This window comes from Phodopus roborovskii, unplaced genomic scaffold, assembly GCF_943737965.1.
Source record: "Phodopus roborovskii unplaced genomic scaffold, PHOROB, whole genome shotgun sequence".
NCBI lineage: Eukaryota > Metazoa > Chordata > Mammalia > Rodentia > Cricetidae > Phodopus > Phodopus roborovskii.
Window position 1 is genome coordinate 18897662 of NW_026126558.1, and position 25852 is coordinate 18923513.

General features: G+C 39.7%; 1 protein-coding gene across 1 annotated transcript in view; it reads right to left on the bottom strand.

The window, feature by feature from the left end:
- Phlpp2 (PH domain and leucine rich repeat protein phosphatase 2) overlaps positions 1-25852 on the bottom strand; it is a 74171-nt gene that overhangs the window by 34689 nt on the left and 13630 nt on the right. The window contains exons 3-6 of the mRNA XM_051201577.1: positions 13998-14131; positions 5554-5744; positions 2413-2538; positions 755-909 (exon numbers count right to left, since the gene is read on the bottom strand). Coding sequence (XP_051057534.1) covers positions 755-909; positions 2413-2538; positions 5554-5744; positions 13998-14131 — 606 coding nt within the window. The remainder of the gene's footprint in view (positions 1-754; positions 910-2412; positions 2539-5553; positions 5745-13997; positions 14132-25852) is intronic.

Here is a 25852-nt window from a genome sequence, read left to right on the forward strand (position 1 = left end):
TGGTTTGAATAACTAAGATACCCATTATAAGTCTTTACAGGAACCATCAATGGACTCTGATGATCAATTTTGATTACTGACTATTTTGTAATTGTTGTTGGAGTCAGGGTCCTTCTATATAGCCCAGACTGGCCTAGACCTCATGATGTAGCATAGGCTGGCCTCAAACTCAAAATTTTGCCACCATTTGCAAAGTGGTTGGATTGCAGACATGTGCTACCACATCCAGTTAAATAATCTAATAAAAAAATTATCTAATAAAATGTACAACATATAATCTGTTCCAAAAACACGTTTTCATTTACATGCTACCAAATATTATGTGGACATGGAGGACAATAAAGTGGTTAAAACATAGTCCATGTTGTCAATGAAACTAAGAGAGATCCCCCAATGAGTCAAAAAAATCTACATGGGCGCCCTTGCTGTTATAGTTCCTTTTTATCAAGTCACATTTAATCTCATTTTATTAAATATCTACATGTAATATACAAAAGCTAATCTATTGAGATACCACAATAGCTAAAAAATACATAGCTCCCACCATCCACCATGATATGCTGTAGCAAAGGGACCATTTGATCTTACATTCAAACATCTTCCCTTTAAACATCACCCAGTCTCTGTTTACTCTGTTATAGAAATGAGAAATGGACTAACTCAGTCAACTTGTCAACTTAAAAGTGTGAACCACTAAGATACTGATTATAATTGATTTTTAACACACTAGTCTGGAAACCTATCCTCTACATACTTGTGGAGTGTATCGAGGCCCCCTGGTCTTTCTAATTGCATGAAGTTGTGTCGCAGGTTGAGGTAGGTGATATCTTGACTGTAAAAGAGATGTTCAGGAACCTCCTCGAGGCTGTAACATGAGAGATCCACAGTGCTGATTCTCTGGGACACCACCTGAAGAAGGGCAAAAAGAAAAGCCTCCTGAACTATTGGGTGCTTTCACCCAGCACAGGCCAGAATGGCATTTACACAAAAGGTGCTGACTATAAACTAGGAGTGGGGGTAGTAGAGATTCTTTATTCAGTTATAAAAACTGGTTAATTTTTACTTTTCCCTAAAACCAAAAGCTGCTTCAAAAAAACAAAAACAAACAAACAAAAAAACCAAAAACACAACCCAAAGATATAGCCTATAATTCTAGTACTGGAGAGGCAGAAGCAAGGTGATCAGAGAATCAAAGCCAGCCTTGGCTACACAGGGAGATTTAAGGCCAATCTAGAGACAAAAACAAAAACAAAACCCTGAGGTACAACAAAGTCAGGCACAGTGGGTACATGCTTATAATTCTAGCACTTGGAAAGCTGAGGCAGGAGGATCACTAAAAGTTTGACCAACATAAGCTACAAATAAGTTTTAGGCCAATCAATATGATATAAATGAGACTCTGTCTTTTACATGGAGGAGGAGGGTAAGAGGGAGGGAAAAAGCCCATGTCTCTGTAAGGGATTAAAATTTTAACATTTCATACCAGAAGCAATGTTAAGATGATTCAAAATAGATAAGCTTTAATAAGAGACAGTGTGGGATGAAATGACTTTTGTAGCCACATGTCTGCTGCTTACTCACAAAGTTTCTTCTACTGAAAGCATAAAATAAAACAGCTATACACACAGCATAGCACTGATTATGCCAAAGATGGCCAAGAAACAGTAACTTCTCTTTAAAGGGGCAAAAGAATGGAAGTTACTCACAACTGAAATCAGTTTTACACAGAACAGATTTATAGCTGATACAACAAGCAACAAAAACAGTAAAACTGAAGACTTTAAAATCTGTAATGCTACAATAATAAATATGGCTATAATGTGTTTTAAAACACCCAACAAAAATCACTTGTGTCTTGAGACATGCCATCACACTGTGGCATCTCTTCTGCAAACTGCTTGCCACAAAGAATCCAGGGTTTGGAACTGTAATACACTTTAGTGCTGCATCTTTAATGACTAAGCAGAGTTATGCTGAAATGTCAACTATCCTCAACACACCAGAAGAGGAATTTGTGACATATCATGTCCCATAATAAGTTCATCTTTTAAGTGGTTCATCAAGGCTGATCTAAAAACATGCAGATCAAAAAAGCACAGAGCTACAAGATAGGGAATAGACACATCAATCAGAGACTACCTACTGTGACAAGTAGGAAGCAATGTAAGTCTCATGTCTCAATTCCTTTAAAGGTTAAATCCCATTATGTCTTAATCCTGTCTAGAGTCTACCTCATAGAGATGGTATAGAGGGAAATGTACCTGAAAACATTTTGAGACCACTATCTACTACGAAAATACAAGTAAAGACCCAGTGAAATTCCATTATTATATTCATTGTGCACTAAGGAAGGTGTGGTGTTAAGAATGGTCAATTGTGGCTATAGCCCCATCTCCTATCAGAACTTCCAACCTTAGATGCTTGCCGTTGCCATCTCTGGTACTCAGCCAAAGTCTCAAAGCTGACATGATAGGTCTGAGCTTGGGCTCCAGCTGAGCTGAAAGCAAGGGAGTGTTGCCGGCGCTTCACTTCTTCTATCTGAAGAAGAGGAGGAGAAAAATCAGAACTACTAATCAGAAATGGTGGCCAAAAAGCAATAACAAGACATACTTTTTAAAATGACAGAAAATCTGAGCAGACATTTCTCCAAAGAATATATACAAATAGCCAACAAGAACACAAAATGACAATCAACACCAACTGCCACTATGGAGAGGTAAATCAAACTACAATAATGGCTGGATGTGGGGGCACACACCTGTAATGGCAGCACCCAGTAGTAGGCAGACGCAGAAGGATAGAGAATTGCAGGTCAGCCTGGGACACTTTTCCCTAAACTGCAACAACTCAACTTATCCCGATTTGTTAAAGACACACTCCTCCTATCACCACGGAACCACTTCTATCTTTGGCATCTCATTTTGGATGACATTGCTTCTGAATCTTGGCAGACCAGCTACAAATTTACAAGTTATACTTGCAAATCAATACATTCTAGTGCTTACTAAAGATAGAACCAAGTGGCAGAAACACAAAATACTTTAAGCAAAAAAGAAGCACACTATAAAGATTCACTAAAATTAAAAATTTTGTAACATTCAATTGTGGTATTCACAACACAATCATTGTTGATTGGTAAGGAATCAGTGCAACTACAGAAGTTGGTGTCAAAACAAAGAATTTTGTTGAAATGAATAGATAATATTCTAGAATCATCTTTTAAATATTTTACTGTGGGTAACTGGAGAGATGACTCAGTGACTAAGAACATTTGCTGCTGCTGCAGAGAGCAAAAGTTCTGATCCTAACACACATGTTGGGTAGCTCACAGACTAGTCCCACGGATCTGATGCCTTCTCTGGCCTTGAAGGGCACCAAGTACACATGTGGTGTATATACAGACAGACAGACAAAACACTCATCCACATAAAATAAAAATGAAAGGGAAAAATAACTTAAGTGAATTTTAGATATATTAAATTATACCTCTGCACATCTCACCCTTCCAAAAAAAAAAAAGACTTTGCCGACTTTGCCAGGTATGGTGCCAAACACTTTTAAGGCCAGCACTGAGAGGCAGAGAAAGGCAGATCTCTGGGAATTACAAGCTTGCCAGATATATATATATATATATATATATAGAGACTCTGTCTCCAATAAAGGAAGGAACTGGAAGGAAGGAAGGAAGGAAGGAAGGAAGGAAGGAAGGAAGGAAGGAAGGAAGGGACTAATGGAAAAAGCTTTGTAGCAATAAACCGCACTACAAAATAAGAGGAACATCTCACCATTAATAGTTAATAATTTCCAAAGTTGCACATATTTAAAACTGTAATGTCAATTTATATAATACCAAATTAACATAATTATATATAAATATTGACTTTAATTTCTATTTTTTATGAGTAATTCACAGATATTTCTCAGTATTTAACTATGAATGATTGTCTAAACTTTGTGAAGTATTCCATTATAATTTTTTTTTATTTTAGTATTCATTTTTAGTAATATGTATTGTGTGTTCGCAAATGTGTTAGGCCCACACAGACCAGAAATATGTTTCAGTAATCATTATTTCCATTCCATAAGTTTTTACTGAATCCTCCACAGGATTCTGATTTTAGAACTTTTGTTCTACTGTTTCAGAAAATCTTAAGCATACTTATTTTCAAGCTTTTTCAATGTACCCATTTATTTCCACCTCAATCTGAAAGGGGTTTTCTGTTAGTTTGTTTTAATTGAGTTTGTAGATAGCATCATTAACATAAAATTTCCTGGTGTTTTCTGGGACTTGGCAGTAAGCACTTCTGCCCTTTGGGCCATATCTCCAGCCTGTGTCATCTGTCTTTTTAATACGGTATTATATCCATCTTGCCATGTATCTAGACCAATTGCACATTTCAAAGTATGACTGTCCAAGGTCATTTTGTCAGTGAATACTCTTCAGTTCACACTGGTTATGCTAATCAAGCTTCAAAACAGAAAAAATATATATCTTCCTATAAATACTAATCTATCTATGGTCACCTGTCACTCTGTCTAACTAGCAAATAAACTTTTCTAGGACAGATACAGATATGTCACACTTCCCTGGCTGCTGAACTGAGGCTCATGACCACTCAACCCAATGTTTTAAAAAAAAAGAAAGAAGCTTGAAAGGATTTATCTTGATAAAGCTATCCTGACAGCTAATTCTAGTTCCCAAAGGCAACTTCTATACCTGGTATTACCCTGGTGTTATCAGCAATAGAATCTTGTTCCTAGCTGGGCATTGGTGCCGCACACCTTTAATCCCAGCACTCAGGAGGCAGAGGCAGGCGGATCTCTGTGAGCTTGAGGCCAGCCTGGTCTATGTTAGACAGAGTTCCAGGACAGGCTCCAAAGAAATACAGAGAAACCCTGTCTCAAAAAACAAACAAAAAACAAAACAAAACAAAACAAAAATCTTGTTTCTAGCTATGGAGCAGACAGTTCTACAATACTTGGGGGATGGAGAGCCCTGCAACCTCCCTAAGTGTGTCTCTGATATAATCTTTCTTCCATGATGTTCTTACTGGCTTCTATGAAAATCAGGCAGGATCTTTTCTTTTTCCTTTATTTCCCCAAATGCTAGGGACTAAACTCAGGGACTCATCAGTGCTAGGCAAGCAGTCTATCACTAGGCCCTAGTTCTATGTGTGTGTGTGTCCATGTATAGACACACATATATACATGTGGAGGTCAGAGAACCACCTGGGAGTCAGTCATTCCTTGAGAGCAGTCCACCTTGTCCGTTAAAATGGGGTCTCTGATTTATTTGGAAATTTACAACTGGGCTAGAATGGTAAGGCCACAAGCCCCAGGAATCTGCCTATCATTGTTTCCTCAGAACTGAGATAACAAGCATGCACACAACACTCAGGGTTTTTCTTGTTGTTTGCTCATTTGTTTTTTTAAACAAAGGTTCTGAGGAGCAAACTGAAGTCTTCCAGTTCCTCCTTTACCAACTGGGCCTTAACAACCCACCCTTAACATTTTTTAATGACCAAGTTAACATTTAAAATTTGTGAATCTTACCTTTCCCCCAACTAGAGGCAAAATGTGCATCTTTCCAGTTTGACAATCCTTCACTGAGGAAACAATAAGGCAGGTACCACAGAGAACAACTAGGCGTTCAGCCCATTTGTGCAGCTGGGTTTTTCCTTTGCGTACATTATAGATGCCAGACAGTAGGATTCGATCCAGATGATCCATCTGGCATGGTTTTTCTGAAAAGAAAACAGTACGTCATAATGTACCATTAAAGTAACATAATACTGGAAGAGAAAAGGAAAATGCATGTGCCAACATTCAGTAGCCCTATTTATAGACATAGGAATGAAGCAATATGGGTTTTACAAAATAAGATCTCAGTCCTAAAATAACATCTACCACTGCATTTATACAGTGGAAACGTTTGTGAATTTTGGCCTACAAACTAAGACTTTACCTCGGATGTCACTGTTAACCCTTCTCCAAACAGCCACCTTTCACATGGCAAGGAGTTAAGCTGATGGACTTTGGGTTCAGACACACTGGAGCCTGAGTGCAAGTGATGCCCCTCCCTTCAATTACCAGGCCCACTGAGTTTACTTTCCTCATAAAGTTTAGACTCTATCATCCTGTGTTGTCTTAGATTTTATTAACCTACCTTTCAGGGTATTCTTTCTGGAAAAATAAAAACTAAAAAAGGAAAATAACAAAGTACTAAGCATAATGGGAGTACAAAACACATATGGAAGAAATTATAGTCATTATTTTAGAATGAAGAAAGTAACATTTTTTTAACTTGGTATATAATCTTCCACTTCTCTGGCCCTTGCAAGGAAAAGTGCTTCAACTGACTGTTCCCATCATGGAAGCAGAAGCAGAGCATGCACCAGCTTCTCCTTGTTCAAGCACTTTCCTTCTCATCGTGTTCACGTGACTGAGATACAGTGAGCAAACCAGAACACTAAGGCAGAAGGGCTCTTGGCACAGGCACTGACAAGACAAATACCAAACACAGAAATAATGGGGATTAACCACTTGGTAACATGGGTCAGTGGGCAAAAGTGCCTAAATTCAACCCCCAAATCCCACAGTGGAAGGACAGAACCAACTCCCACAAGTTGTCCACTACAGAAAACATGTGCCTGCACATGCACTTGTGCTCTCTCTCTCCCCCCTTTCTCTCTCTCTCTCTCTCTCTCTCTCTCTCTCTCTCACACACACACACACACACACACAATCACTCAAAATAAAAGTAAATAGAGAAGCAGCAGAAGTTAAGAGGTGGTATAAACAGTAAACAGAACTCTCCAGGAATTACCATCTAATTAACAATGTGCCCTGAAGCACCATTTTACCACCTACTCAAGCACTTCTGCAAATGTAATATAGAGAAATGGGTTAGATATTCTAAAGACTCAAAATTACATTACTCAAAAAAAAAAAAAATGTGAACAGCAGACTTATTGGATGGCCACTTCCACTGTAAGCCAATCCCTCAGCCTACATTCTAATTTCTACTCCTGGGGAATCTGGTCCTCGAAGATCTACATTTCCTAAGCTTCTACTACCTGCTAGATATTCCCACCCTAGAACTAGGTGTAAAGTGAAGAGATACATACCAAACTGACAATACAGACTACTGATAAAACAGCTAATGAGCTTGGTAAGTAAATGTAAAAATAATAATAATACAGATAATGACATATTTGTATTTTATTTGTGCAATTAAACAAGATTTTCTGAAAGGTAAAATATGAACCAATAATTATAAATATACAAAATGTGTATAAAATAAAAGTAAAAAGTAGAGAATACAAAAGTAATGTATTAGTGCAGTGGGGTGTTTAAAATGTAGTATGACTACATTTTAAAGTTTACTTTTACTATGTTTTAAATTGCATGTGTGTATGTGCATGTGCACCCACATGAACAAACATGGCTGCAGAAGATAGAGGTATCAGCCCTCCCTACAAGAGGCAGCTGTGAGCTGCCCGTGAGTGGGTGCTGAACTCCAGAGCTCTCCAAGAGCAGTATCCACTCTTAACTATTGAGCCAGCTCTCCAGCCCCAACACTCCTATTTTTAACAAACAAGTTTCAGATATGCAAATTAACCTGAAGCAGTCTGTCTTCTGCAGTGTGGTGAAAGGATTAATTTTTAACAATGTTACTTGATATTGAAAGAGATACAGAAAAATGAGTACTCTCAATCTCTGCTGAACAAAGTACTTACTGGTAACACATATTCATGTAATTTAGGAACATTTAGTCAAAATTCAAAATGTGAGTCTGTAGTGACTTAAAAGTTCTACTCCTGTGACTAATGTTTTCCTCCTACACTCTAGAAGTCAGCCTCTCTCCTTTCCCTGTCATCTGGTTCTCTATAGTTTTTGCATCTATAATGTATAAATCTACTGTAACAAACAGGATATAATGGCTCAGGTGGGCATTCGGGGTAGCCAGAGATCAATACCGTTATTCAGAAAGTCAGGATGATGGTGAAGCTGCCACTTTTGACATCTGACTTCAAATACTATTCTGATTATTGTCATCCTAGCCCCTGGAAGAGGAAAACAGCACTAAGGAATAGAACAAGACACAGAAGTGGCACTCATGAATTCCTTCTGACAGGCATTGTATCACAACAAGAGCAGTAACTAATCGGGCTTCTCATTTGCATTATGTTCTTTATGTGAAAGTATTTGAAATAATGTGGCCAGATGCCATAGTGAAGAAAGGCATCCTGAGATGTTCATCTACAATGGTAACTTCTCTAGCAAATCACATGCTTGAGATTCCATTTCTTCTCATATAAATAAAGGGATAAATTAATGTACTTCTAATCCTCATGGTTGATCAGGCCAGCTACTCAACTTCAGTGATGAAAAGTGTTATTTATTCCCAAGGCTGCCAGTCCCTATCCTCACAGTACTGGGAATAAAACCCAGGGCTTCCTACAAGCTAGACAAGCACTCTAGCACTGAGCCACAGCCTTTGTACTAGCTGTCTTTTGTAGCTAGGAAACACAAGAAGGCTAACTGGTTTGAACTTAGGCCCTCAGGACCTCGGCCTCAATGACTATACTCTAAGTAAGCTGACTCAGCCAACAACTTTACACATGAAGTATTTAAAGCTGATTATTTAGCACTTTGCTCACAGATAATACTTAAAACGTTTCCTTTCTTTCTGTTAACTGCGCATGTCTCTAGAGTCAGGAACTGAGAAAAGGACACATTCTTTTCTTGATAGTCTTATGATATGTCTCACATTCTCTGACACTCTTTCCTTCAAAGGTGGAACCTAATCCCCTTCCCCTTCTGTAATGCAGGCTGTGGTTAATGACTTGGTTTTTGATTGTTGGGGTTTTGTTGTTGTTGTTGTTAAGATTTCATTTCTCTTTTTCTTTTCTTTTTATTGATTTATTAATCTTTACTTTGTATGTATTAGTGTTCTGTCTGCATCCATATCTGTGTGAGTGTTGAATCCCCTGGAGCTGGAATTGTGACAGTTGTGGGCTGGGAATTAAACCTGGATCCTTTGGATTCTTTGGAAGAGCAGCCAGTGCTCTTAACCACCATTTCTCTTTTAAAAAAAAAAAAAAAAAAAAAAAAAAAAAAACACTGTGTGTGTGTGTGGGGGGGGTGTGGGCGCGTGCATTCATGCGTGTATGTGTGGGGTGTGCGTGCCTGTGGGGGGGGCGTGTGTGTACTGGTGTCCAGAGGCCAGAGGCGGGTGTCTGATCTGATCCCTGTGGCTGGAGTTAGTTACAGGTGGTTTTGATTTACGTGACACGGGTGATGGGAAGCTAACTTGTGTCCTCTAGAGGGGCAATATACATTCTTAACAGATGAGCCATCTCTCCAACCTCAATAAACAGAAAATAGTAAAAGTGATGTTTAACATGTCGAAAGGATACTGAGGCCTACATGTGTGTGTGCATGGTGTAGGTGGGAGTCATGTTTCACTCTTGGGTGAAACCAGCTGCCATATTGTAGGCACAATTAAGCAGTTCATAAAAAGTCTACATACATAATAAGAAATTAAAGTGTCCAACAATGGTCAGTAGGGAACCAAGGCTCTAACCACAGTCTTTAAGCCACAGTAAAAAGTAAATCCTCAGGCTGGGGAGACAACCCTGAGGGTAAAGCTGCCTCCAAGCCTGGCAACCTGAGTTCAATCCCCAAGACCTACAAGGTGGAAGGAAAGAACTGACTTTCACAGGTTGACCTTTGACCTCCCCAAGAACACCATACATACTTGCATGTGTGCATCAAGTGTACACTTGCACAAACATTCATACATACATAAATGTAACACAAAAAAATTTAAGTGAATTGGGTTGGAGAGACAACTGAACTTGCTGTTTGGATAACTCACAATCATCTGTAACTCCAGTTCCAGGGGCTCCTACTTCCTCTAATAGACTCAAAGGGCACCAGGCACACAGATGATACATGTAGACACATGTAAAATAAAAATAAGTTAAAAAAAAAAGTGAATCAAGCCCCAGATGACTGTCTTGTGAGATTCATACCTGAGCCATCCAGATAAAACTGTTCCTGTATTTCCAACCCAGAGAAACTACAAAATATACATTAGCCATTATTATGTTTTGAGGCAATTTGTTATATAGCCAATAGATAACTCACCTACCTACCTATCTCTACCTACCTTCCTCCCTACCTATCTGCTTGTTACCTTCTGATTTGAGCACCATATGTATATACTGCCTATTTTATAAAATAATTACTTCTTAAATCCCTTTTAATGAATATAATTTTCTCACTCAAATTATACTAGATTCCTCATCTAGCACCTGACACAACCACGGTCAAACCGTATCAAACGCAAACTTACCCTTGTAGTTTATACTGGAACTATTCTCTTACAGAATACTTCATATGATCATACTATAATTTATCAGGTGGTGTTAGAAAACTGATGCCCTCATCAGAGACAACCACTGTGCTATATCCTTGTATATAAGAGAAATTCTGAAGCTGGTGGAACTTCAATGGATTGCAGCCCAGACTTTCCAGCTCAAGCATGTGGTAAGCCTCCAGCAACATCTTGACACCAACCAGGAGCTCAGCCAGCACCAGGTTTCAGGCAGTCAGGCACTATTATGATCTTTGTGATGAAAAAGCATGGCTCTTCTCGGGGACAAGACACACATTCAGCCTGGAGCAGTCTGCACCAGGCTCAAAGAAATAAAACACTAGCCTACCCAGCACCTTGCAGCCAGGCACTACCATGGTGAGCAAATATATGAAGTGAAATGGGAGACAGAGAGACACAATGAATGGTTCATGTCCTGTGGACAGAGGCACATCTGAAGAGGTGAAAGAAATGAACAGGCTGAGGTGGGTGCTTCATTGCCACCCAGGGCCATGGTGATGTCTGGGCCTGGGCTTCTGCTAGGGCCCATGTCTGGGTCAGTCTGATGCAGCCACAGGCTGCAGGTGATATCTGTGGCTCCTGATCTCACCAAAGGCAGAGAGGATAGGGCTATACAGAGTTGACCCCGCCCTTCACTGACTCAATACTAGGGAGAACTTGTCCTGCTACCCTCCTTACTGGCTGAAATACTCAGGAGAGAGGATCCTATACCTCTCCTGGGCTGCACAATAGACCTTGTTCAAAGGGGCATGGGTGAACTGTCCCTGAGGGCATAAGAATGGGACAGCAGGTCACACCCTTCTCATCTACCATGTGGTGGCATGGGTGAGAGAAAAATCCCCTCCTCCCCTCACCCCTTGCTACCTACAGCAGGTGGGAGACCTGACCCAATCCCTCATCAGCTGCAGCAGTCAGGAGAGCAGGCCCTGCACCTCCCCTAGGCAGCACAATAGAGCCAACCCTGTTGGCAGAGATGTGGGTAAGCCATCCCCAAAGTTGTGAGGATGGGAAAGCTGTCGCCATAACTCATCTGTCTTGGAGCAGCACGGGAAAGATCCTCCTGCCCACCTCCCCCAACCCCCATCAATGTCTGGGGCAGGTGGGAGAGCTGGCCCTGAGATCTTAAGAGCAGAAGATCTGTCCCTGTCCCTCATCAGCTGCAGCCCTCTGGAGAGTGGTCCCTACACCTTGCTTGGGTAACACAGTAAAGCTGGCCCTGCTGATGTAAATGTGGGACCTTGAGAACATAAAAGCAGGAGAACTGGTCCCACCCTTGCTCATCCCTGAAAGGGGTGAACTAGTCAGGGCAATGCTGGAGAGTACCCCCTAATGACAAAGACAGGGAAGAGCTGGCAGGGTGACCAACCCTGAAACTACCCAGTCCCAGAACCAGAGTTATGTATTGGCCCACCCCAACATCCACCCCATCTGTGATCTGCTGGAGCATGGGGTAGGGTGGGGTGTCAGTCCTGTGGACCCAGGGCTGCAGGACCTCCATGACACTGGGCAGCAACAGGACGTCTAGGAAGAGCCCCAGTGAGGCCCATTGGTGGTGCAGCAGAGATCAGGGGCCTCGAACCAGATTCTTTTCAATAAATGACTGCATGTAAAAATGTATGGTGATGGGAGATGTCATTATGTATATATGTTTCTCATACTGGTTAATGAATAAAGCACTGTTGGCCAATAGGAAAGGAAGATAGGAGGGACTAGGAGACAAGGAGGAAAGAGGAAGTAGGGAGGAGGAGCCAAGATGGAGAGTCTGGAGAAGGCAGAACCGCCAGCCGCCTCTCGCTGGTAAGACCACGTGGAAATACACAGAAATGGGTTAATACTTAAGACAGAGCTAGCAGATAAGAAACAAGTAATGGGCCAACAGAATTATATCAAATAAAGAGTCTCAGTGTATTACTTGGGGCTGGCGTGGCAGCGGGACAAGACTAGGCGACGGGAGAAAAAAACCGTACTCCTTACATATGGATATGCATGAACTGGTTTTTTTGGTGCCCATTCCCTATGGAGGGATATTCTCTTGGCCCAAATACAGTGGGGAGGGCCTCAGTCCTGACCCAAATGATGTGACAGATTTTGATGGACCCCATGGGAGGCCTCACTCTCTCTGAGGAGTGGATGGGGGGGTGAGATGGGGAGATGGTGGAGGAAGTGGGAGGACAGGAGGGAGAGGGAGCTGGGATTGTTATGTAAAATGATTGTTTTTAATTTAAATTAAAAATTTTAATTAAAAATAAAAAACCCATATGGATAAAGAGTTTACTGTGTGACTCACTGTGTCACACTACAGCTTCCATGAGATTTTCTCCTTCCCTTTTTTTTTTTTTCTTAAATTTTATTTTGTTTTATACTGGGGTGGGGTTGGGAGATGTGTGGGATTGGGAGGCATAATGTGAAAGACACAAAGAATAATAAAAAGTAAATAAAAAATAAAAAAGAAAGAAATTCTAAGGCATTTTAAGGTTCAGCTTTCATTCTGGAATAAAAACACTAACTGTATGAGGAACCCAGTTAAATCACAGTCAATTAAGGCATCCTGTCTTTTCAACTTGGCATTTTTTGTATTTGTATCTGGGTATGTGCATTTGAGTACCATGCCCACAAAGGCTACAAGAGGGTGACAGAGTCCCTGGAGCTGTACATGTGTGCTGTAACCAAAGTCAGGTCCTCTGTTGAAAGCAGCACATGCCATTTCTCCAGCCCTCAGTTTGGGTTTTTAAAAGTGAGTTTTGTACCAAAAGATGGTTCAATTCTTCAAATTGGTCCTAACTTTTCTTAGAATTGACTTCAAACTATCAATTATTCTCCCTCCACAAACCACCAAAGGGTTTTATCTACATCTCTCTCTTCTGGCACTGAATCACTCACTCACTCACTCACTCACTCACTCACTCACTCACTCACTCACTCTCATCTCTCCCAAGAATATGTGCCTGTGTGGATTGCTTTCCTACTCTGTGAATACTGTTTGTAACTCCCTTTTTTCAATTAACTGAAAGGAATATATACTCCACTTCAGTTTATAAAACAACAAAACAAAACAAAATTGCCTATGCAACACTTTTCCTGATCACTAAGGCACCACAGCCATGTGTATGTACTCTCTCTCTCTCCCTCTCCCCCCTCTCTCTTTCTCTCTCTCTCTCTCTCTCTCTCTCTCTCACACACACACACACACACACACACACAAACACACACACATCTTTAAAAATGTAAATAAAGCATAACCTGGCAATGCTATAAAAAAATAGTTGCAGTAAGTCTAGAAAAAAAATAAGCATTTAAGGGAAAACACTTATAGCAATGTTTTGCTTTTTTTTCTCTCTCTTTTTGTTGTTTTTGTTTTTCTGTTTCCCAGTGCTGGGATTAAAGGTGTGCATCACCACCATTGAAACATTCTGCTACTTTTTAAAAATCTTTCTTTACTCCTTGGCCGTTTTGTTGTACTTGTTTCTAGCTACATTTAACTGACTTAAAAATAACTTTTCATATCAAATACTTCTAGCAAACAGATGGTAAAGATACAAATAATCAATTTAAAGTAGTTAACACTCTCACAAAGCTACTGATAAATCCTTACCACCATAAAATCGAATCATGCAGCTGAGGTCAGGGTTTGTAGCCTCCTCCTGTATGCGCATGGGATCTTCAAATCCAAGCCTAGACAAATAATCGTAAACAATCTGGAGAGGCCGTTCTGTGGGTTCCAGTCTCCTGCTTACACAATTGAAAACATAAGACATGGTAAGTAATAAAAACTATTCATTTCCCTCAGCTCTTGGTTTCTTATTTTTTACTCCTAGTATCAAGCATGACTATGAGTGTGTGTGCAGGTACATGAGGATGTCAAGTATCTTCCTCTAGTGATCAACACCGTTTCCTTGAAACTGCTAGGCTGGCTGGTCAGCAAGCTCTCTGGACCCACATGCATGCTTCTATCTTCTAATGCTGGGGCTACAGGAATTCAAGCTCAGATCTTCAAGATTGTGGAGAAAGCACTCTTGCCTATAGAGCCATCTACCTAGCCCAAGATCTGTTTTAGTATTATCCAACTAATCTAAACAAGTGCTTTTCAACATAGTAACTCCATTTTACAGTGTGAGAAACAAACAAAAAAGCTTCTGTTTACATGTATTGATCACATATACATATCACTGATAGTGAATTCCAAATTAAAATTAAGAATTCCCAAAGATTTATGATAAAACAATTATTATACCCATTATATAATAACACAAATTACTTAAAATATGTTTTCAACAATAAAATTTAGTAAAAAGAGTAACAATCATGCTTTTCATTTTTGTGAATTTTTCTTTTCAGTTTTTTTGAGAAAAGGTCTCATTTAGGCCAGGGTGTCCTAGAACTCAGAATGTAGCTGAGGATGACTTTAAACTCCTGATTCTCCTGCCTTTGCCTCCCAAGTGCTGGGATTACAGGCTTGTTGAGACAGCATGCCATAGAGGGTCTGGAAAAAACCACTGTATCCTTACAAGGGACGGCAAACAAAAAGGAAAGCATCTTACAGAGTGGTTTCAACCTCACAAACCTCTTCAAAGAATCTCAGAAGTCTGCTGGTACATGCCTCAAAATCCCAGCACTATGGTGAGACAGGAGGATTAAGAGTTTGAAGTCAACTGAGCTATGAGACTCCCAGAGTGCTCCTGGGGTCCTCTAAATACTTCTGATCTAAACTTAAAAGACAGAAACAACAACAAAAATGTGTTATATAAAGATCTGTACTTAGCCATAACTAATTTCAAATAAGCTATACATACAAACAGATGTAGACTGGGTTGCCTACTGTGCTCTAGGTACCATATGTCTCCACTGGCTTTACAGAAGATATTTTCAAAACAGTTAGGAATGAATGGTGTAATAACCCCCCCAAACCATTCTACTACAAAGTCCAGATTAAAAGCTAAGGTGCCTAGTGATTTTGCATTTTAAATCACATTTAAAATACTTTGAAATATAGAAGGAAAAAAATGACTACTGCCTATGTGGACTGAAGGAGTTTCTGCTGTCTCATTAGCAGACAGATCTTCTAATAATTCTTTTTTATCAAAAATCAAATAGTAATAGATGTAGTAGCTAAAAATACAGGCTCAAAAAGTCAGAATGTCTGGACTGCAGACTCAGTTCTGCTTGCCCTTGCTTATTTAATCTTCCTATATTAAATTCCTTACTGGCATAATGAGAATAAAAATTCAATTCATAGGGTTGCTACTAAGAATACCTTTCTTACAACAAAAACTGCACAACATGTAAAGTTTTTAGCAAAATATTTTGCATATAACGTGTCCCCTAACATACTGACAAGTGTAGTTCAAAAACAATGTAGGACTGAGGTCAGTAAGATGGTTCAATGCCACCAAGCCTGGGCACCTGACTGTGATCCCCAGAACCCACAGGGTGGAAGGAGAGAATCAACTCCTACAAGCTGTCCTGTGACCTCTACATGCCCACAATGGCATACATGTGTGCACAACACACACTCAAACAAACATACATACATGTGCACACAAGCATGTGCACAAATAAATAAATGTAAAAAAAATAAGATTGGCATTACATTTTAAAATAGATTTAAAATAGAGTACCTCTTCTACTTGAAACAACCAATAAATAAGCACTACATCAAAATGTCTTAAAGAAATTACACTAATTAGAAAAACATATGAAAGCCAGCATGGTGGTTTGAATGAAAATAGCCCCATAGGCTCACACAGAATGGCACTATTAGGAGGCGTGGCCTTGTTGGAGTGGATGTGGCATTGTTGGAGGAAGTGCGTTACTGGGGGTACCCTTTGAGGGTTGAGAATCTCAAGTCAGGCCCATTTCTCTCTCTTCCTGCTGCCTATCAATCTAGAAGTAGAACTCTCAGCTACCTTGCCAGAACCATGTCTGTGTGCATGCCACCATCCTCCCCAACATGATGACAGTGGAGTAACCTCTCAACTGTAAGTCAACCCCAATTAAATGTTTTTCTTTATAAGAGTTAATGTGGGGTTGGAGAGTTGGCTCACAACCAAACATACAAGAGTTAATGTGATCATGGTGTCTCTTCACAACAACAGAAAACATAACTAAGATGGCCAGGTATAACAGTGCACACTTTTAGTCCCAGCTCTCAGGAGACAGAGGCAGGCAGATCTGTGAGTTCAGGATAGCCTGATCTACATAATGAGTTCCAAGAGAGCCAGGACTACAAAGTGAGACCTTAAATAAAATAATAATAATAATAATAATAATAATAATAATAAACTAAAAACAACAACAAATAAAGAATAAATATAATAAATATACTTATCTGTAGGGAATAAAGATATGAAGGTCAGTCTTTTACATTTGAATAACTATAAAATGCTGAGGCAACAAGATTTAAGTAAAAACTAAATGAAAACAGTTATCACTACAAAAGCAGCATACAAACACCTGCATCAAAATAAGAACCAAAGGGAAGAATCTAAACTGCTGTACAAAGCACACCAAAAATAAACCAACACCTGGCTTAGTTTTCTGTTTTGTTAGCTGTTATTCTGCCTCAGCCTCCAAAGTACTGGAGTGTGCTGCCATGTCCAGCTCAATATGATCCTCCAGAAACTGTAAGATAAACTCAAAATAAACTACTACTATTTCCACAAAAGGGCGGGGATACAGCCCATAAAGACATAAAGGTATCGAGAGCTTTAACGTTATTATTTACTTAAATAGTGTAGTTTTCTAAGACAAGGCCTTACCATGTAGTACTGGCTGGTCCAGTACTCACTATTTAACCCAGATTCACCTCAAGCTTGGCAGCGGCCCTTCTGTCCCCATCTCCCAACTGCTGGGATTTTAAGTGTAGGCCATCATGCCTGAGTGAATTTAGCAGAAAAGCAGATTTTCGGAGTGAAAGTATCAATTAATCTTTAGCCAAAGAAAATCAAAACTTACCAAGGTCTGTGACAATAGTAGGCATTTCCCAACCTAATGCAGAATTTTTATTTAAAAGAAAAATTTTAGCTGGGGACAGTTGCATATGCCTCTAATCCCAGCACTCCAGACAAAAACAAAAAAACAAACAAAAAAAAAGTGTGTGTATGTGCAGAAGCCAGACAGAGGTCAACAATGGGGGGTGCTGTTTTCCTCCTTATACATTTCCCCCTAATTTTCAATGACTGTGTTTTTGTTTTGTTTCTTTTCCTTTTTTTAAATTTTATTTATTTATTTATTTATCTATCTATCTATCTATTTATTTATTTATTTTTGAGACACCACCTCTCACTGAGCCTGGAGCTCACTGATTTGGATAGATTTTTGGCTAGACAACTAATTCCAAAGATCAGATAAAGATAAGTTTTAAGAACTTTTAGGGTCAGCAACAAGGCTCAGCAGCCAAAGGCACTTGTCAGGACACAAAGATGGAAGGAGAGAATTAACTTCTGAAGTTGTCCTCTGATCTACACATGTATACTTTGGTAAGAAAGTGTGAGCACACACAGTACAAATAATGAATAAACATAATTTAAAGTGTTTACGGAGAACTTATAGCATCCTGTCTAATGGACCAGACTTGCTCTATATTGCCACTCTGAATGAGACCAGTAAGATTTCACATTGGTAGATGTGGTTCAAATACGATGAAGAATCTTAATACATCAAGATGATCAATGAGAACATCATTTGTCACAGGCATAGAAGTACCTGTACATATCAACTTGGACAGTATGATTAGTATTTTACAACCTAAATTCTTTTACAACCTAAATTGAAATAGCTAAGGTAAGACATCTTCCAAATACAACGTAAATTCTCCCGACACTACTCCTTCCAGGATTCAGAGCAGAGTTCATTGTATTTCAATACCAAAATTTTATAGGATGATCTCATATTCTTAATTAACCCATTTCATTTTTTGGAGGGGTATATGTGCAGAGGACAGTTTCAAGACTCTGGTTCTCTCATTCCACCTCTGTATCCAGGAATCAAATTCAGGCTGTCAGGCTTGTGGGGCAAGTGCCTTTACCACTGAGCCATCTTGCTGACTCCTAGAACTACACTTTAGAGCTAACTCTCCCACTTGCTCAAGTTTTCTATTTTTCTCTAGAAAAGAGGGTGAAATGGAAACATCCTAATTCTGATGTATTTTGCATGACCAAATTACCAGCCCAAATAAAAGCTGTGCAGATTTGGGAAACCCTGTTTACATATCATTCCGACTGAACAAAAGCATTTTCCCAGGTTGCATGGAAGAATTAAGAGAACCTCCACATCTGCTGTCATTAATGTAACATAAGTTAGTAAACAAGTAATATCTCAGGAATTACAAAAATGAGCAAAATGAAAGACTAATTCCATTCACTCATTAGACTCATTTGCTTTAAAGGGTAGAGAATATGGGGGAAGGAAAGGAAGTAATATGTTTAACAGCTCAATTTTTTTTTTTCTCAAAGTTTCAAAAGTTTAACAGGCTGGTAACTATTTGTTAAGTCTTTCACAAATCAAAGAGAAATTATATGCTACAAAACAGATGTAATAAATGGTCACAAAAAGTTATAATCAGCATTTGAACCACTTCTATTACTCCTCCGAAGTGACAGTGAAACAACTGATCTCTATAACTTGAATATGCATGCATTTTAAGATCTTACTATACCAGCTAGCAAGGCAGGCATCAATGCCATGGCAGCAGATTACATCCCTTAGCCAAGAGTATCCCTGTGATTTAGTCATTCTCAAAAGTGCTCCAGTTAAGACTTACGTAAGGGGAGAGTACCTTTCAGTAAATGTATTTCCTAAGAATTCTAGTTAGGGGTTAAAAACTTGGCTGAGTGGCAGGAGTAGGGCCCTGAGTTCAATCCCCAGCACTTCTCCCTCCCCAATTTAAGATGAATTCTACCCAGACAGGTTGTTACAAACAGTCCCAGCACAATCCCTACAACTTAGGTAGAGGCAAGAGGACCAAGGGTTCCAAGCATGCCTGGAACACACACAGGAAGAACCTGTTTCTAAAACAACAAATACAGTGTTCTGGTTAACTGTGGGAAGCAGAAGCTCACACTGTGAAAATCCCATGTAAGAAGTAACACATCCACTAAGACCTCGACAAAGCACAGTACCACTCTCTACACTGAATTCAGACTACAACTCATTCCCGAGTCGCTTCTGATGATAAAAATCTGCAAATACCAACTGGCGATACAGAGAATAATTCCAATCACAACAAAAAGGGTTATGTCATACCTCATGCTATGCTAAAGGCATCTCTGGTATCACACGTATTACAAAGCCATGCCTATTTCAGAAGTGTCACAAGTTCAAAGTGTCATAAGAAGTTCAAAGTGTCACAGCTAGAACACAATGACAGTCCATTTGAATTTTTGTTTATTTCATTACAAAAACCAATCTTTTTTTTTTTTTTAGGAAAACTATATGTTTTTGCTAATTATTTGCTAAAATAGCTTATACAGAAAATAACTGAAAGCATTTCATATGACAATTCACTCCATGGACCCTAAAAGGTTGTTTTAAATGCCCATATTTTATTATATCTTCTATACCACCTCTTGAAAGATACAATTGTTACATACCACAGTTGTGTAACAAAGAACAAGGCTGGCCTTGTCCCTGGTTCCTAGGAGGCAGACCCCAAGAAGGGTCTTTGTTATGTACAAGCCCCTTAGGTAATCCCTGAGTTATGTTCAGAAAGTGACTCAGGATAGGACCCTGTCACCAGAACAACCAATCATGTGATTACAGAGTTGGGATTCTATGCCAACCTGACTTGGATGGTGAACCAAAAGGGCCAGAGATTGGGTCAGTCATGTGGACACTGATTTAGTCAACCAACCCTTTTGTACAAAGCCCCAACAAGGTTCATTAGAAATTGGGTAAAGCTTCCTAGTGGTTGGAAGGGAACAGGGCTGTTTCCAAAGGCACAAGGCACACAAGCCTGGAATGCAGTCCTTGCCCTGCCTCTCTCCAGTTGCAGTTCTAATTTGCATCCTTTATATACAACCTGCCTACAGTACTTTCCCCACTTCCACTGAGGCTTCCAGAGAATCACTGAACTTGAGCAGCTCATGGGAACTTCCAGTTTATAACCAGTGATTCAGAAGTGCAGGTGGACTGGAATCCCAGAAGAGCTGCTCCATTCTGAAATAACATTCCGTGGTTTGTATGTGTGTGTGTATCTTTCATTTAGTCTTTTACAATTTCATACATGTACGGAATGCATCTTTATCCTACACATATTCCCAAAATAAGGACATTCTTGCTTGACCCTCCATGCCCTTTTGTTTTCTTTTTCTGTTCAATTTTTATTACATTTATTTAGCTTGTGCCTGTGCATGGGGTGGGAGTGCAGACACACGTCATAGATTGTGACTCCTTCACTGCCCACCAAACTGAGACCAAACTCTTAATTTCTCAAATCAGCATTAATCCTGGAGAGTCCAGTGTCAGGACACTGCACTTAACCAAATCATGTCAGAACAAACATTAAAAGAGAAAAATCACTGCCAATTAATTAAACTATGAGCTGCCATCAACTGTAAGATGCATGGTGGTTTATAAGTATTAAAATGCAAAAGTAATGCAGGGCAGTAGTGGCACATGCCTTCAATCCCAGCACTCAAGAGGCAGAGGCAGGAGGATCTCTGTTAGTTTGAAGCTAACCTAGTCTACAGAGTTCCAGGACAGGCTCCAAAGGTACAGAGAAACCCTGTCTTGAAAAACAAAACAAAACAACAAAATTAATTAATTAATTAAACTTAATGCAAAAGTAAGTTTGAAAATAAAAATTACATTGATTTTGTAATACATAGTAGCACACAGCATATTCATGTGTTCAGGTATATGCATATGCCTACATGTTCACATGTCTTCATGTGTATAGCAACCAGAGGACAACATAGTACTGTTCTTCCAATACCATCCTCCAGTACCTTTTTATTGAGACAGTCTCTTATAAGCCAAGACTCACCAAGTACCTAGAATGGCTGGCCAACAAGCTCCAGAGATCTACCCATCTCTACATCACTAGCACTCAGAACACAAGCTGGCACACCATGTCCAGTTTTGTTACATGGGTTGGGGAATCTAACTTGTATTTACTTCTTGGTTACTATTTACAGGCAAGAATAACTGAGCTAGTTCTATAGCCTAACACATTTTCTCTTTTAAAGTCTTAAAATCGTACTGAAAGGCAGGCGTGGTGGCACACACCTATAATCAGCATGTGGGAGGTAACAGCAGGAGGTAGTTGATAGTGACACTCCTGATCAAGGTCACTCTTGGCCACACAGCAAGTTCAAGGCAGCCTAGGCTATATGAGGCACCATCTCAGAAACAGAGGACTGACCTGAAATACAATGACATATCTTTTCCCTTTTCTTCTATCTTAGTAACAGTCTGGTACATATCCAGAAACAGAATCTTACTCTACTTCAAAATACAGTAAAGAGGGATGAGTCTAAAGCTACACAGAGAGAACCCCTGTCTCAAAAAGCCAAAAAAAAAAAAAAAAAAAAAAAAAAAAAAAAAAGGAAGAGTGGGGTTGGTGGTGCATGCCTTTAATCCCAGCACTCGGGAGGCAGAGGCAGGCAGATCTCTGTGAGTTCAAGTCTGGCCTACAAGAGCCTACAAGAACTAGTTCCAGGACAGCCTCTAAAAACCAGAGAAACCCTGTCTCGTGGGGGGGGGGGGAAGATGATGAGAATTTAGCTCAGTAGTATCAGTAGTAGAGGGTGTACATCTACAAAGCCCTAAATTTGATCACTGCTCTGAGGGAAAAAAGAAGAGAAAAGAAAGGAAAATGCATGGGTGGTCTAATTGGTGTGTATCTATCTATATAAAACAAAGTTTTGATGACTTGTTATCTTCTGCTATAAACATCCCATTAGCTCTCAGAGTTTCCCTTAAAAAGATGGCTATCAGACACTTGACCTCTTAGTCATTTGATCACTAAGAATAAAAGCAGATATGACAGGGAGTCAAAGGACAATCTGTTTATATGTATGCTCTTATTACAACTTTTCAGACTAAAGGGAATGATTACACTAAGCTTCACTGATGAGTCATTTGCTGCTTAAACAGCTCAACAGAAAAAGGCCAGGCCAAACAGCACAAAGTAAAGACTAGACTGAGACAGAAATACTTGTGTGCCAAATGCAGCTTTGCCAGTGAACTACAGGAACATACATCCAACCCTAACTCTCTGGGCCTCTTCCACACTTAAAAAACAAAGGGAAATAAATGTTCTCAGTGACTCCTATTGGGAAGTTCCTGGCTTTGGGGACAGGAAAACTTGTTGTGATATACATTTGAGATATTAAACTTTTCTATTGCTCCCTCCCCCCCACCCCCCGCCGCCCAAACACTGGTATAACTTCTCAGCAGATGAGACAACCAAAAGCCTTGCATCAAAACATAATGGATATGAGGGCATTATTTGGTTGGGCACCCTTTTTTCTTTCATTAGTAGATGACCTCTTAAAGGATCCATCAAATGCTACAATACTCTAAGTTTGTAACTCTTCTAGTACACTGAGTCACAGCTGTCTTATTCCCTGTTCTATTACTGTGAAGAGACACCACGACTAACTGTTTGTTTGTTTGTTTGGACAGGGTTTCTCTGTGTGTAGCTCTGGCTGTGCTAGAACTCACTCTGTAGACTAGGCTGGCCTCGAACTAACAGAAACCTGCCCATCTCTGCCTCCTGAGTGCTTGGATTACAGGTGTGCACCACCACTGCCCAGCTGATCAACTCTTGTAAAAGAAAGAATTTAATTGGGAGCTGGCTTACAGTTTCAGAGGTTTAGTCCATTATCATCTTGATGCGGAACATGGCCACAGGCAGGCAGGTGCTGGAGCAGCAGCTGAGAGCCATACTCTGATCCACAGGCATAGACTCCAGCCTGGCATGGGCTTTTGAAACCTCAACGCCCACCCCTAGTGACACACTTCCTCTACAAAACTATACCTCCTAATCTTTCTAATCCTTTCTAATAGGACATTCCCTGGTGACTAAGTGTCAAATACATGAACCTGTAGAGGCCATTCTTATTCAAACCACCACATAAGCCCATAATTGGAAGAGTAAGAAAACAGTAAAATAAATAAACAAATAAGTAGAGTAAGAGGAAAATACTTTTTTCCAGGTTTACAAGCAATGGTTTAGCTAGTACACATTACTTCTAAGAGTTGCTTAGTGCACATGCAGCTCTGGTGGGTGGGATGTCCAAGTACTAACCAGGTGGCACCACACAACATTCCAAGTGCTTTATTTCATTGATACTTAAAGTGCTGTGCATCACTAAGGAGCTTAGTAGTGTTTCTATCTCAAAAGTCAAGTATGGTGACAAATGCTTGTGACGCTAGCACTCAGAAGGCAAGGCTGAGGCAGGAGGACTGCTGTGAGTTGAAGGCCACAATGAGCAACATAAAGAATACCTGGCCAACTAAGACTACATAGAAAACCCTATCTAACAAAAACCAACAGATCAAACAAATTAGAAGTGCAATCTCAGACTATCCTAGATCTTCTGAATCAGAATCTGTATCTTTAACAAGGTTCCTAGGGGGACAGTTTAATAAGTGTTACAGGTAAATCACCACTTTTCATAGCAGGTGAAATGGATTTAATCCTCATGATAAACAATGAAAATATTCTCCATTCTATAAATCCTAAGACACAAAACATTATGTTCGTGCATGGTAAATTATCAGGAACAAGATTTGAACCCTACTTTTTCATTCCCTAATCCAACGTAAGCCTCTATTGTAAATTAAATTTCAATTATTTTTTTCAGTTTTGGAGAAAAGGTCTCAGGCAGCCCAAGGTAGCCTCCAATTTCATATGTAGCTAAGGGATGACCAGGAACTCCTATGTTCCTGCATCCTCCCAGGTACTGGTATCACAGGTGTGGGCCAACACACCTAGCTTTACTCCAGGGGAGGAGGAGTGGCAATGGAGGGAAGCCAGATGACAGTGATGTACACCTTTAATGCCAACACTTGGGAAGCAGAGGCAGGCCAATCTCTAAGTTTGATGCTGGCCTGGTATACAGAATGAATTTCATGATGGCTAAGGCTACACAAAGAAACCCCGTCTCAAATAGCAACTGTGGTGATATCTTGCTTATACAAATAAAGCCTGTCTGAAAGTCAGAGAATAGAGCTTGCCACTAGCTAACCATAGAGGTCTGGAGGTCTGGACAGGAAGTGAAGTAGCTGAGCAAAAACAGGATATAAGCAGGGAGAAATAGAAACTCGCTCTCTTGTCTGCTGAGACACTAAGGAGGTAAGGTATGGCTGTGGTTTGCTCCTTCTCTGTGACCTCTCAGAATTCTCTTCTATATCCAACTCCAGGTTTTTAATACTTAGACCAATTAAGAACTCCATTTACAAACAACAAAAGCAAAAAAACAAAACAGTTTTAGTGTGTATGTGTACACACACATCACGGTATGCATGTCTAGTATATGAGTACCAAGGATCCAATTTGTCAGACTTTAAAGCAAGTACCTTACATGCTGAGTCATCTCCCTGGCCCCAGCACTCAATTTTTGAACAACTTATAATGTACTGGTAAGATAAAATAGCCTTAAACCATTAAAAGTCAAATTCTTAATAACAATGAAATTAAGATATCTTATACTAAAAGAATTATAATGCTATTATAAAATTGATGTGATATGAGCTCAAATATGCAATTATTAAAAACGTACATGTGTGATTGTAAATTATCTGGTGAAAAAAAAAAGTTACCAATAGAGGTTGTGAGGAAGGGATCTCATATTCTAATAGAATGCCAGGGTTCAAACTCCAGTTCAACCACTTTCAAGCTGATCACTCTTAGCTAATAGTGATCCCTCAGATATCACTTACTATGCCTACACAATAGAAACTGTTTCCTTCACAAGACTAGATTTAATGGGGTAATCTACATAAAGCAAACATAGTGAATATTATTTCTCTTTATGCTTTTTCATTTTCCAGATTTCTTCAATGAGCAGTAATCAGCAGGAAAGGTTCTCAAAAACAATACTGCCTCAGCAATTATCAACTACTTTAGGAAGGGCTATTCCAAAGAAAGGACCTGCTCCTGATTAGATAATAGAAGACCAACTCAAGCAATTAACAACTACGTAAGAGATCTAAAGAAGCAAACATGATTAGGCAGTAAAACTGGATAAGGCCAGCTGCTGTGCCAGCTCCTCTCCTCCAAGACCTTTTACTCTGAAGGAAGTCCATCAGGCACAATGAATGTCAAGCAGCCATATCAACTGCCTAGCAGTATCTGCCTGACCTTGGGCCGGTCATTGAACCATCTCAATCTTCCTCACATGAAAGGAATGAGACTACATCAAAGTTTTTGTAAAGATTCGATGAGAAAATGAATATATGCTAACAACACTGACTAGCACAAAGAAACACTTAAAGTTAGTT